General features: G+C 42.0%; 2 protein-coding genes across 2 annotated transcripts in view; one reads left to right on the top strand and one right to left on the bottom strand.

Moving 5' to 3' along the window:
* Positions 1–418: 418 nt before the first annotated feature.
* On the top strand, positions 419–5,668 carry LOC104952486 (retinol dehydrogenase 8). The gene is made up of 7 exons (XM_010779313.1): positions 419–576; positions 2,058–2,167; positions 2,263–2,424; positions 2,507–2,686; positions 2,771–2,864; positions 3,003–3,186; positions 3,311–5,668. Exons 2-7 carry the CDS (start codon positions 2,071–2,073, stop codon positions 3,518–3,520), a joined length of 927 nt encoding a protein of 308 aa, XP_010777615.1. The 5' UTR covers positions 419–576; positions 2,058–2,070; the 3' UTR covers positions 3,521–5,668.
* notch3 (notch receptor 3) overlaps positions 4,340–12,074 on the bottom strand; it is a 27,801-nt gene continuing 20,066 nt past the window's right edge. Inside the window, exons 20-32 of the mRNA XM_010779314.1 lie at positions 11,863–12,047; positions 11,615–11,747; positions 11,134–11,504; positions 10,489–11,015; positions 10,071–10,394; positions 9,828–9,979; positions 9,512–9,740; positions 9,276–9,366; positions 8,957–9,125; positions 8,569–8,873; positions 8,308–8,455; positions 8,097–8,194; positions 4,340–7,984 (exon numbers count right to left, since the gene is read on the bottom strand). Of these exons, the coding sequence (XP_010777616.1) occupies positions 6,491–7,984; positions 8,097–8,194; positions 8,308–8,455; positions 8,569–8,873; positions 8,957–9,125; positions 9,276–9,366; positions 9,512–9,740; positions 9,828–9,979; positions 10,071–10,394; positions 10,489–11,015; positions 11,134–11,504; positions 11,615–11,747; positions 11,863–12,047 (4,226 nt within the window). The 3' untranslated portion in view covers positions 4,340–6,490. The remainder of the gene's footprint in view (positions 7,985–8,096; positions 8,195–8,307; positions 8,456–8,568; positions 8,874–8,956; positions 9,126–9,275; positions 9,367–9,511; positions 9,741–9,827; positions 9,980–10,070; positions 10,395–10,488; positions 11,016–11,133; positions 11,505–11,614; positions 11,748–11,862; positions 12,048–12,074) is intronic.

Raw genomic sequence — 12,074 nt, 5'->3', positions numbered from 1 at the left:
GCAAATAAAGTTTGTTAGGATACTACAGAAAAGACTTCCGGCAAATACTTTCAAAAATAAAATAAAAACGCAATTCAAAACCGTAATGTAGTCCTACAGACCTTATTTTATGCGTTCAAAGCGATAGACACAGTTTAGTTACCAATGCTAACGGTGTACTGTATTACTAATAAACTTTGTCATCAAACCGCAGTAAACCGAAATGACACAGTGTCATGTAACAAATGGATGAATGAAATTAAGATTGACATTTTTTGATTAAGTCATTTGTGAACTTACTCTTTCTTATATTAAAAATAAATAAATAATAACAATGCTTTCTGTTATTAGCTATTTTGAGAACTACAACGGTTAAATAATCAATTTCAAAGAACTACAACTCCCACATACTGAGCCGAGTGACCCATTTCAGTAGCCTAATCGCTGGGTTTATGTAGCCTCCTGTCCCGCTGTGACTTGCTCGGGTTCCTCCTCCCTTAATTCTGCATCAACACTATTTATCGACCAGCTAGTTTTGTAGCCTACAGTCTTTATTTCCCATTTCCGCTGCTGTGGAGGACGCTGCTCGCTCTACAGGTTGGTAGACTTCAACACCAAAGCAGAACCACAGGCCTCTGAACTTTGATGAATTTAACTCTTTTTGTAGACATTGTCTGAAGTACATTATATTCCCATCACAACCTTATTGTATATTGTATCATCTGTGTTGTTACTTTAAATCTACTGTTGGTGAGAATTTACTATCATGGCTTTTTTGGCTTTTTTTATGCCATTTTATATCACAACTTCTCTTTATGACATACTATAATCTGACTTTTTTTTTTTAAAGAGATCCTATACTTTTACCTTTTATCTTTTATGACTTACTATGATTTTTGAAATATAATTATTAATTATTATATGACATTTAAGTGAAATATATGTAATTCCATACTTTGGCATTCTTACGACTTTAAAATAAAAAATAAAACCCTTAATGACTTTTGAATGAGATTTTATGACATGCTTAAGACTATTACGCCTTTTACAAATAATATGTTATACTATTTTGACCCACTTACTATGAAATTGTAATGGCATACGCCTATACTATAATAGAACATTTTTTAATGAATTACTATACAATTGGCATTACTGGACACATAAAAAGACATAGCACTAAATATTGTTTCACATTAGCTATGCAAAGGTTTTGGTTCCTTAGCTAGAATGTATTTTATTAGACTTAAACTAACAAATTCAGCGTGAATGCTTATAGACCTGGAACTTCCTACCCATAAACTTTAACATTTATACAACCTAAAGATGAGAAATTCCAACATTCATTACATTCATCACTTATTAGGTTTTATATTTAGTTATCGTGTTGTGAATCTCATGACTCTTCACACTCATTGATTTTCGCTGTTAAAGGGTTCAAGCGTGAATGAAAGGCCACAGTGGATGAATCACTAAGCTTGCCGTTGTAGCGGCTAAAAATTCCAGTATACGTAAATCAGATTAGAGTTAATATAATCTCTGAACACATACCAAAGTAGCCCTAGTGGTACCATACAGTGGAAGGTTAGCATTTCACATCAAGTGATTCCCTCTCAGGGCCGAAATAGCTACATATATTTGACAAGATGTACTAGAAAACTGCACTTTGTGGTGGTTCAGTTTTCCTTTTTATGTGAGGTAAATGGCCAAATCAAAAACATCAATTTAAAACATATAGATTTGATAACACATCACAGAGGAAAAAAAACAAAGACCACCTATTTTGGGACCAGTTTTCACTGATCATACATTGAAAATAAAGATGATAAACAAAAAACGAGACACTAATTGTTCCACGTACATTATTGTCATTATATCATAGTAAAATAAAGCTGCTGCTTTTAGTGCAATTTAAGCCTACGATGCTATGTGTATTTGTATCGGATAAAAAAAATGATAATAATTAAGTAAATGACTTGACTTGGCATGTTTGAATTGTAATCACAAAATAAAATGTTATTGTCCAGATTGTACACGATGATGATGATGATGGTGATGGTGATGGGATTCTCTTTCAGAGGTCATAGAGCCATGGGAACCAGGAGGGTGCTGGTGACTGGCTGCTCCTCAGGCATTGGCTTGGCTGTGGCTGCACGGCTGGCCAAAGATGAGCTCAGACGGTTTAAAGGTCAGCCTTTCACTCTCATTAACAAGAAAAAAAGTAGACGATAGAATGAACTATAGCTACTTACAGAAAGTGTTTTCATTTTTTATCTGAGGCAGTGGTTGCCACAATGAGGGATCTTGGGAAACGAGGGCCCTTGGAGAAAGCGGCAGGTGACTCCTTAAACAAAACCTTGGAAATCAAACAGTTAGATGCCTGTTCTGAATCCTCCATCAGAGAGTGTGTCAACAGCCTGCCGGACAGACGGGTGGATGTTCTTGGTCTGTCTCCTTTAATTCACATTCTCATAGACACGTTTTTTAATCTCTCCAAAGTATGACGTTAAATACTCTGCTGTTATAGTGAACAATGCTGGTCTTGGTATGATTGGACCTCTGGAGTGCCAAAGCATTGATGCCATGAAGGAGCTCTTTGACACAAACTTCTTTGGCCTGGCACGTCTGGTGAAAGAGGTCTTACCTGACATGAAGCGGAGGCAGAGCGGCCATATTGTCGTGATGAGCAGCGTCATGGGAACACAGGGTGCGTCTGTTTGTGTCCCTGAAATTGCACAGAAGCTAAAAGAATTAGAAGCTTGTTAACTTGTGTCCTTATGTTTCTACACAGGACTTCTTTTCAATGACGTTTATTCAGCCTCCAAATTTGCTGTGGAAGGATTTTGCGAAAGTCTGGCAGTGCAAGCGTTGAAGTTTAACATCAAGTGATTGCATTACAAGTCTTGAAAACTGTATCAGCTTTAACAACATAATGCAGCCACCCCACAACTAAAACTTAAGTAACATCACAATATGACTCATTGACTGTAATGTAACTTTTTTATTTGCATCTCTGTCACAAGGACGACTCTAGTGGAACCTGGCCCTGTTGTTACAGAGTTTGAAAGAAAGGTGTATGAAGACGCTGAGAGTATGGATCTTTCAGGGACGGATAAGGAGACCGCCAAAATCTTTCGTGAAATTTACCTGCCGTACTCTAAAAAGATTTTTGCCTCATTAGGCCAGACACCAGAGGAAGTAGCTGAGGCAAGTGATGACTTTTATTTTTCTATTTCAGATTAGAAGTCATTAAGAATTAGTGGTTTTGCCAGTCCAAATGCATAATGAGGAAGTACCTTCCAGTGTTAAAATATGTGTCTCTTTTCTTTAGCAAACCGTTAAAGTGATCACAGACAAGGAACCCCCTCTGCGCCACCAGACAAACCGCCTGTACATGCCCATGACTGCACTGAAGCACGCTGATCCCACTGGACGTCTGCCTCTGGATTCCTTCTATAAGATGACCTTTAAACATGACAAAGTGTTCAATGCTACTCTAGCGATGCTGCACTTACTGAAGAGAATAGGAGGGAAGAAATAAAGATTTGATGGCCAGGTTGGTTATAAAAGTTATTCCTAAGGAGACAGTTGTCACAGATTTTTAAATATAACTTTTAACTGTAGGATAATGATATGTATTAATAGGAAGTTTATATGATAAATATGTACAATAACTAATTTACCTCCTTTATTGTTTTTATGTAATTTGTTTTGTTTTAAATGTTTCTATTGGCTTTTACAGGTAAACTTGAGAAAATCATATCATTATGAAAAAATGAATACAAATCTTGGTGTACAAATTATTCGAAAAAATACGATTTGGCGTAATCGATTGTCTGGAGATCAGATAGGTGTACATTCATCTTTGTGGCAATATATTAGACAGTAGCTTTCGATGGAGTTTCAAATCACGGAAATATTAATTATAACATGTTTTGTGAATATAATGCACTCAAATGCCTCAAATTGGATTTCAAACATTGTGTATTAACATCAGTCCCAAATACAGCATTTATTGTGCGGCTTTTGTGTTGGACAGAGAAGGTTACATTTCAGACTATAAAAATATTAAATAATTAATCATCTAACTGCATTTTGAGTTTTATTTACATAACTATTATAATGACGACCATGAATTAATGATCAACTGATCACTGAAAACCAGAACACAAAAAATGTAGTTCCCTATAGTTTTATTGTAAGTAACTTTACAACTTTTGACTGTAGAAAGAACACCGTGGAAAGCTTTTAGCTTTTAGTATTTCAAACTACCTTTTTAAACAAGTATAGAAATTAATAATGATAATAAAATATCTATGACTAATAACACAAGACAATAAAATATCAGTCACAGCCTCAGTTTCAAATAATGCTAAATGAAGTACATTTTATTTTTGTCCTTTTTAGTACATAACAATCCTTTCAGAAACATAAGAACTACCCAGAAAAAAACATATTTACAAACAGAAGTTGGGAGGTTGAAATGTACAAAACACTTAGTGCGACCTGGTAGAGAAATTGAAAGACCAGTTATATATAAAAAACAAACAAACAAAACAGTTTCTTGTTAGTAAAATGTGAACTGTTCATAGGGACAACAACATGTTTCCCAGGTCTGATAAAACAGTAACTGAGGCTATGGTGAACAGGATAAAACAATGAATGAAAGATAAACTCTATGACACAACTAGGGGCAGTGTTAGGCCACATCAACGGTAGTAGCTAGGAATGATGGCCTGCTAATTTCTGTTTATGACATCCTAAGATGAAAATGCAATGGTTACTTTTCAAAATGCTACAATTATCAATTGACTTTATGTTGAAATGTCCATACTACGTTAGGGAGAGGATTACCTTTATCCATAAATCTCAGGTCATGTGGGGGTAAAGCGTCGGTCAGACATAATACAAGGTGTCAGCTGGATGACTGGGAGTGTCATCTCAGATTTGTATAAAAGGTTTAAGGGGACAGCACTACATAGTAGTGTTCTTTCCTTCAGTCTCTTCTAACAATCATCTTAAGATGCATCTCCACTGCCCCTGGACTGGGAGCTACTGTAGATGCAAGGGAACCGTTCCATTGCATGCCATAAAACACCTCCCTGAGGAGTGACAGGGCGTCAGCAGTCGCAGCCCAGCAGTTACACCCTCACACTGACCACTACTCCACCACGGACACTACCAGAGACCAGGCAAGAGTTTCAACAAGACCTACACTGCTGCAGATAATCAAGGAATGTTTCCATTTAGTCCACTAAAGGACACTAGGTGGACTTCTGCCTGTCAGTCGTCTGTTTCTACTGTGTTGGATGATGCTGCTGAAAGGCACATCGTACACACTTAACAAGACAGGCAGAATGGAGGAATGCTTGCAGGGAAGAGTGATATAAAATAGCAGCTGATAAGCATAGCTTAGTACATCCGAAGTGATATTGAGAAAAGGTATCCATGGTTTTCACAAACAAACAGAGTATAAATCGACCGTAACAAACAAAAAAAAGAACACAAACTAAAGGGCAGTGAGAGGCTGATTTTAAAGGCAAAGCAATACAGGTGACAGTAACATTGGAGGTAAGAGTCCCATAGAAGCAGTGGGAAACAACAGATTACACCTACACCTGTACTCTTACAATTACTTTTGAAAGTTCATAGCAACAATTACCATGTATTAAATGCCACCCATATATTATAAATATCCATTGCAGTTATATGTTGTATTTGACCCACACTCGCCCTTTGAGGCTGGTCACTTGAAGTGCTTCAAAGACACTCATCTACATTCTTATTCATAATACTCATGGAAAGAAATCAATATCCACAATTAAATCAAATCAGAATATATCACTACTGCTGAGAAACTTTTAATATATATCTGCAAGAACCAGTTTCTCATCTTTACCAGGTGTCGTTGGCCTAAATAAATATCAGTCACTAGAGGTGAAAGTTCCTCTTTCTGTCTGTTAACTTGTCTGAAACATGAATTATATTCCTTTACCATCACTTGCCACGTTGGCTAAATAGAAATGTAGGCATTCAGTATAAAATAGGGGGGGGAGGGTACATTATTTGAAAAGCTAGAACAGAAATACACTTTTAGAAAAAAGTAATTCAGAGATAAAAACAATAAATAAAAATAAATGAATTCCCTTCAACATTTTACTTTTTTCTCATATCTACTTTTTAAACGTTTGTTAGTTTCCAGGAGAGCACACCTAAGCCTTTGAAATGAAAGACTTGGTTTTCTTCATATACTTTTTTATAATAAAAAACAAGTCCATCTGTGACAGAATTACTTCATTAAATTGTCTGCTGTTTTTTCAGACAACACACATTTCCCTTTACTTTTTTCTCTGCAAAAATCACTAGCAGACGCTCCTTGTGATAAGCATAGTCAATCCAAATCCAATGAAAATCTTGGAAACAGGCCGACACATATAAACAGACAGGCCCGAGAGCCAGTCCACACATTATTTTACCTCAGGTCCCTTTTCAAGCAGGGGCCATGAGATCTTTACGCAAACACCTGCATCTTGCCATTTGCCTCTGGGATTTGAGAAATTTGGGTCTGGGCAGGGCCAGCTACTGCTGGGCTTGGTGTAGAATCTGACCAATCAGAGACGCAGTGAGGAGAGGGGCTGGACCAGGGCTCTGGAGACTCTGGGGAGGGGGTCAGGTAGGGGTGCTCACTGGGCAAATGGAGGTAATGCTTGGGCGTGGCATCTAGTGCAGATGAGTAGCTGTGCTGAGAGGGAGGTGTAGGGTAATCCTCCGTTCCTGCAGTGCTGCCACTATGCTGGGAGGGCAGAGCCTGAGAGGGCTGGGCTGCTGGGGGGGCTGCCTGGGGGGGCTGAGCTGGAAGCTGGGGCTGAGAGGGTTGCTGGGGCATCTGCTGCTGCTGGAAGAAGGATGGTGGCGGCTGGGAGGTCTGAGGAGTCGGTGGGGAAGAGGTGCCAATGCGGGCCATGTTCTGCTGGTTGGCGATGGTGTGGTTGAGAAGCTGCTGCTGCTGCTGTTGCTGCTGCTGCTGCTGCTCAGCAATGGAGGGCAGCTTGACTGGGCTGATGGTGGGTGTTGAAGTAACAGGTGTGGGCTGCAGCATGGCGTTACGGTAGAGCTGCTGGTGCATCAGCATGGTCTGCTGCTGCATGGCTGGGCTCTGGGGGTGCATGCCTGCCTGGCCACTCTGCACAAGATTCAAAACCTGCTGACCACACTGAGAGGAAGACATCCGGCTGTGCCAGTCAAAGGGCACACTCACAGGACTGACCAAGCCCATGTTGAGCCCCATCTGGCCTGAACTCATCACATAGCCATGGTTTACATCTGAAGCCATGGAGACACGTCCCTGCAAGGACATTCCTCCAGATCCTAGCTCATTGAGTTGGGCTAGAGACACTGCAAAGGGGCCACTACCATCCAACATGCTACTATGTATCATGGGGGTGTTTGGGACAGACATAGATGTGTGGTAGAGCCCTGGTGACTGCATTGCCACAGGGGAAGTGGGGTTGGTCATGTAGCCAGCATTGCTAGCCCCCCCGTGGGGTGAGTCCAGTGAATCGACCGGGGAAAGGGTAACAGAGCTCTCCAGTAAGGCACTCTGCATGTCCAAGGTCAGCTTTTTATTACGGGCCTTGACTGACTCCTTCAGGCTGGCAGCATGTTGGCCTCCCAGGCTAGAACCCTTAGCACAAGGCCTGCGGTTCTTCTTGCCCTGTGGGGTGTTCTTCAGACTAGGCATGTAGGCGCCCGGAGGGCACATGAGAGGAGACAGAGAGTGTACCCCAGAGAGGTGGTGTCCAATCCCTCCATGGCCCTGGGGGCTTCTTACTGTGTTGTACTCATCAAGAAGCTGCACAATATCGTGGTGCATACGCTCCTGAGCAATGTCCCGTGGCAACCTGTCCATATGGTCTGTGATCTCTCTGTTTGCAAAGTGAGCCAGCAGAACCTTCACAGCCTCACAGCTGCCCTCACGAGCTGCAAGGAACAGTGGGGTCTCCTCCTACAAAGAAAAACAAGGCAACAAAACAAAGAGGTTGTTAGATACAAACAGATTTTATTTTGAAGCCTCGCTGATCCAAAAGTGTGGTTAACATTAAACATGGATGTCATACCTTGAGATCCTGCATGTCCTTGTTTGCACTGTTCTTCAGCAGGGCAACAGTCGCCTCCACATTGTTAACGGCTGCAGCCCAGTGCAAGGCGGATTTACCTAAAACATAAAACAAACATTGAGATTACATATCCATGCTTTCAGTGAATATTATTACAAAACAGAAACAACAGCATCAAGACACCCACTTCAGAGAAGAGTTACAAACTTACCCAATTCATCTACTGCATTGACATCAGCATGACAAGTGATGAGTTCTTCTACCATGCCCTCTACTGCCAGTCGTGCTGCCAGGATCAGCGCAGTGGAGCCATCGTACATACGGGAGTCAAGATCTGTAGCCCGATTTCGGATCAGAATCTAGGAGGATGACGTTTTTTTGGAGGGTTAACTATTATGATTTACGCAATACATATGCTTACATTTGTTATAGGCATTTCTAACACCGCCAGTAAAAAGTGCATGTTGTTTACCTGGAAGACCCCCTGTGCATCTGCGGCCACTGCAGCATGTAGAGGTGAGCGACCGGTGTTATCCTGAGCATTAGCATCTGCACCAGCATCCAGCAGCCTCTTAGCAGCATCAGCACGGGCGTAGCGAGCAGCCAGGTGGAGCGCTGTCTCCCCAGTTCGGTCGGTTTGGGCAGCTAGGGAAGCTCCCTGGTAGATTAGGTCAGAGATGATGTTGGCAGAACACTCCTCACTCTCCTCCTCCTCTGTCACCTCAGGCTCTAAGCCGCCTCCACAGAATGATGCCAGCATCAGAGGTGTAAAACCATCTGGTATGAGATGAAAACAGTGGTTTAGATTGTATCTGTTCAAGAGTTCAAAATAACAGATAATTAATCTTAAAGTTACCAACCTGGGCCTCGGACATTAACATCCATGCAGTCACTTTCAAATTCTCCTTGGGGTGGGGTGAGGGCCATAGTGGGAGGCACACGAATATCTGCAGCTGCGAGGTGATGCTGTGTCCACTGCCTGCAGTCCACTGCATCTTCACTGTCTGAGAGCATACTTGGCTCCTCAACCTGAACTCACAGAAGGAGAGAATTTAATTTCAATATTTAATTCAAGCTTCAACACAAGCTGACATCCTGTGATAAATTGTATGTACACATGTGTGTGCTTGCGTCTAAGTAAATTGCCATTTTTAAATGTTAAGACAATGTGTAACTGACCTTAAGCCTTTTTGCCTCTGGACAGTCTGTGTCCATCCACTGGTCACTGTGATCACCAAGGAGAGATTCTTCCGCAGTTTTTGCCATGTGTCTGTTAAAGGACAAATATGGTAAACAAAGTAAGACACAAAGAAAACCAATACAATTTCAAAGTAAACCCCTTACAGAATTCCCACTTAAATTGCTTATGAAATTCAGACCTTATAATACCACATAATTGCAAACAAATAACTTACTTCATTCCAAGAGCATCCTGACCCACAGGTTCCCTGCGGTTTTTGTTGCTGCTGGGTTCCTTCTTTAAGAAGAAGCCCTCAGGGAACCAAAGGGTACTGTGTTCTCTCTTTCTACGAGCAATCAACATTCCTAGCACCAGGATGACCATAAGGAAAAGGGAAGCTAACCCAACCAGCATCAGCTTGGCCCATTGAGGTATTGGGTCAGGAGGGGGATCCCTTTCAACACCTGTCATGACAAGAGAAACTAGTTAGCACGCCTGTACTTTCTTTGTCTTACAAGTTTAAATTGTGGCCATTAAGTATCCCTACTCACCAACGGCTTCTTTGATTGGGTATGGGAAACGAAGCATTTCTACAGCTGACAGAGCTCCCAGGTAGTCTGCAGCTCTTTCAGCTGACGGGAAACAGCCCTCAGAGCTCTGAGCGGCGCACAGACGGTTGTCTATTTCCAAGTACACTATGGATCTACAAAAATAGCAGACAGGCAGGTATTTAGTGTAATGTTCAATGTATAAGAAAAACACAATATTTTATGTTTACTGTATGTCTGACTGACCCGATGACCTCCTGTTTAGGCTGCAGCTCCCGCTTGAGGCGTGCCCCGCGAGTGTATGGGTGGATCTTGGCATCTCCATTCCCGTCCAGCTGGAATCGCAGTGAGGTGTGTAGGATAGCACTTAATTTCTGCAGAAAAGCTGTGCTGGTGCGTTGAAGCTCCTCGGGGGGAAGTAGGACTACCAAAATCAAGACACCGTCAGCAAGGACTTCTGGAACCTTCTTTGCACAGTCCAAACCATCCCAGCCACACTCCACTGAGTTACAGCCGGGGTCACACTCTCCATTAGCGTAGTGGTCTATACAGTAGGCTTCATACACTGGACTGGAGACGACACAAAGAAAATAATCAGCTTGAGATTTCTCGGATAAGTACAGAAAAAACGAGGGAATCAAATTAAGAGTAAAAGTAAACTTACTTGCAAACTTTCTCCTTGTTCATGCAGTCAAAGTTGTCATACAGACAATCAGCGTTGTTGCAGGACTCATCACACTGGCTGTTGTTAAAGACACTCCAACATTGTGAACATTGAGCCCAGGGGTTTTTTGATGTAAGAGAACAATCCCCGCCGTCCCAGTCACAAAAGAAAGTGTTACATTCCTTGTCGCAAACACCATCTTTGGCTTTGCTACGACAGTCTGCTAGAGGGCATATGGGTACTTGAGGCTTGTTTGGCATGATGTCCTGCTCACACCGTTTTCCTGTCCAGCCACTGGGACACTGGCAGTGAAAGTATGGGAAGCTTGTTTCTTCAGTGCACAACCCTCCATTCTGGCAGGGCTTGGAGGAGCAGCCTTCATTGCTGCGATGCTGGCACTGGGGTCCACCGTAACCTGGATGGCAGGTGCAACGCACCCCCCTTTGGGTGAGTGCACAGCTACCACCATGGTAGCAGGGCAGCTCCCGACAGGACATGATTCTTTCACAATTAAGCCCAGCATAACCCTAAAAATAGCCAAAATGTAAGCAATTAGTTTGTAGGCTTTCAATACACAAATAATGAAAGCTGTGATGTATAAACTCCAAATCATTTTTTGAATACTTAATGTGAATGTACACTTACAAGCTGACATGTGCAGGTGTATCCCATTGCAGAGCTGCTGGATACAGAACACACTCCTCCACTCTGACAAGGTTGAGACTCACACACACTGAAACTGTTCTGACACTTTCGGCCAGTGAATCCAGGTTTGCAGACACATTGGTAGTCATTTGGCAATTGTATGCAGTCAAGACTGTTGGGGGGACTGCAGGGGTTGGAGAGACACTCGTTTATGTCTCCCTCACATCTTTCTCCTTTAAATCCAGGGGGACAGTTGCAGCGGTATCCACCCACTCTGTCCACACAGGTGCCATTGTTAAGGCACTTAGGAGGAGCACTGCGCAGCCTCAGAGGTAGAGCACAGTCATCTTCATTTATCTCACAGAGAACACCTTAAAAAAAGAGGATTGTTAAATATTATTATATTTTCCAGTAATTTGTTGTAAAATATCTTAAAAGCGCCACTCGAAATATTGTTTCTGTTAAATATGTGCTAACATACCAAGTGTGCCAGGCGGACAGGAGCAGATATAATGTCCCACCAGATCAATGCAAGTGCCTCCATTCTGGCAAGGATGAGATTGGCACTCATTGATCTCTATCTCGCAGTTCTGTCCCGTAAATCCTGGCATACACTGTAAAGGCATACAGAAGACAATAACATTACTTCAACAATTGTGATGAAGCACTGTGTGAATACTAACTTAATCTGACAAAAACGCACATAATATAGATTTTTTTTTTACTTACGTCACACTGGTACCCTCCCACATATCCCCTGCAGGTGGCGCCATTGCGGCAGGGTTTGTCTTCACAGTGGTCTACCTGGCTTTCACAATAGCTTCCTGTGTAGTCAGTGGGGCATTTACAATAGTGGGAATTCCCAGTGTTGACACAGTGACCACCATGGTGGCACAGCTCATCTGTCTGGAGCCCTGATCGGAAGAAATGTTGACTTTAAA

The sequence above is a fragment of the Notothenia coriiceps genome, unplaced genomic scaffold, assembly GCF_000735185.1.
Source record: "Notothenia coriiceps isolate Sejong01 unplaced genomic scaffold, NC01 NC01_scaffold00020081, whole genome shotgun sequence".
Classification (NCBI taxonomy): Eukaryota; Metazoa; Chordata; class Actinopteri; order Perciformes; family Nototheniidae; genus Notothenia; species Notothenia coriiceps.
The sequence above is the reverse complement of the archived record's forward strand: the minus strand, read 5'-3'. Positions and strand labels throughout refer to the sequence as shown.

Excerpts from the sequence above, each read along its gene's own strand:
- LOC104952486 (XM_010779313.1), top strand. The coding sequence starts at position 2,071 with ATGGGAACCAGGAGGGTGCTGGTGACTGGCTGCTCCTCAGGCATTGGC. Across the intron at positions 2,168-2,262 it reads TGAGCTCAGACGGTTTAAAG|TGGTTGCCACAATGAGGGAT; the intron begins GTCAGCCTTTCA and ends TATCTGAGGCAG. Across the intron at positions 2,425-2,506 it reads CAGACGGGTGGATGTTCTTG|TGAACAATGCTGGTCTTGGT; the intron begins GTCTGTCTCCTT and ends CTGCTGTTATAG.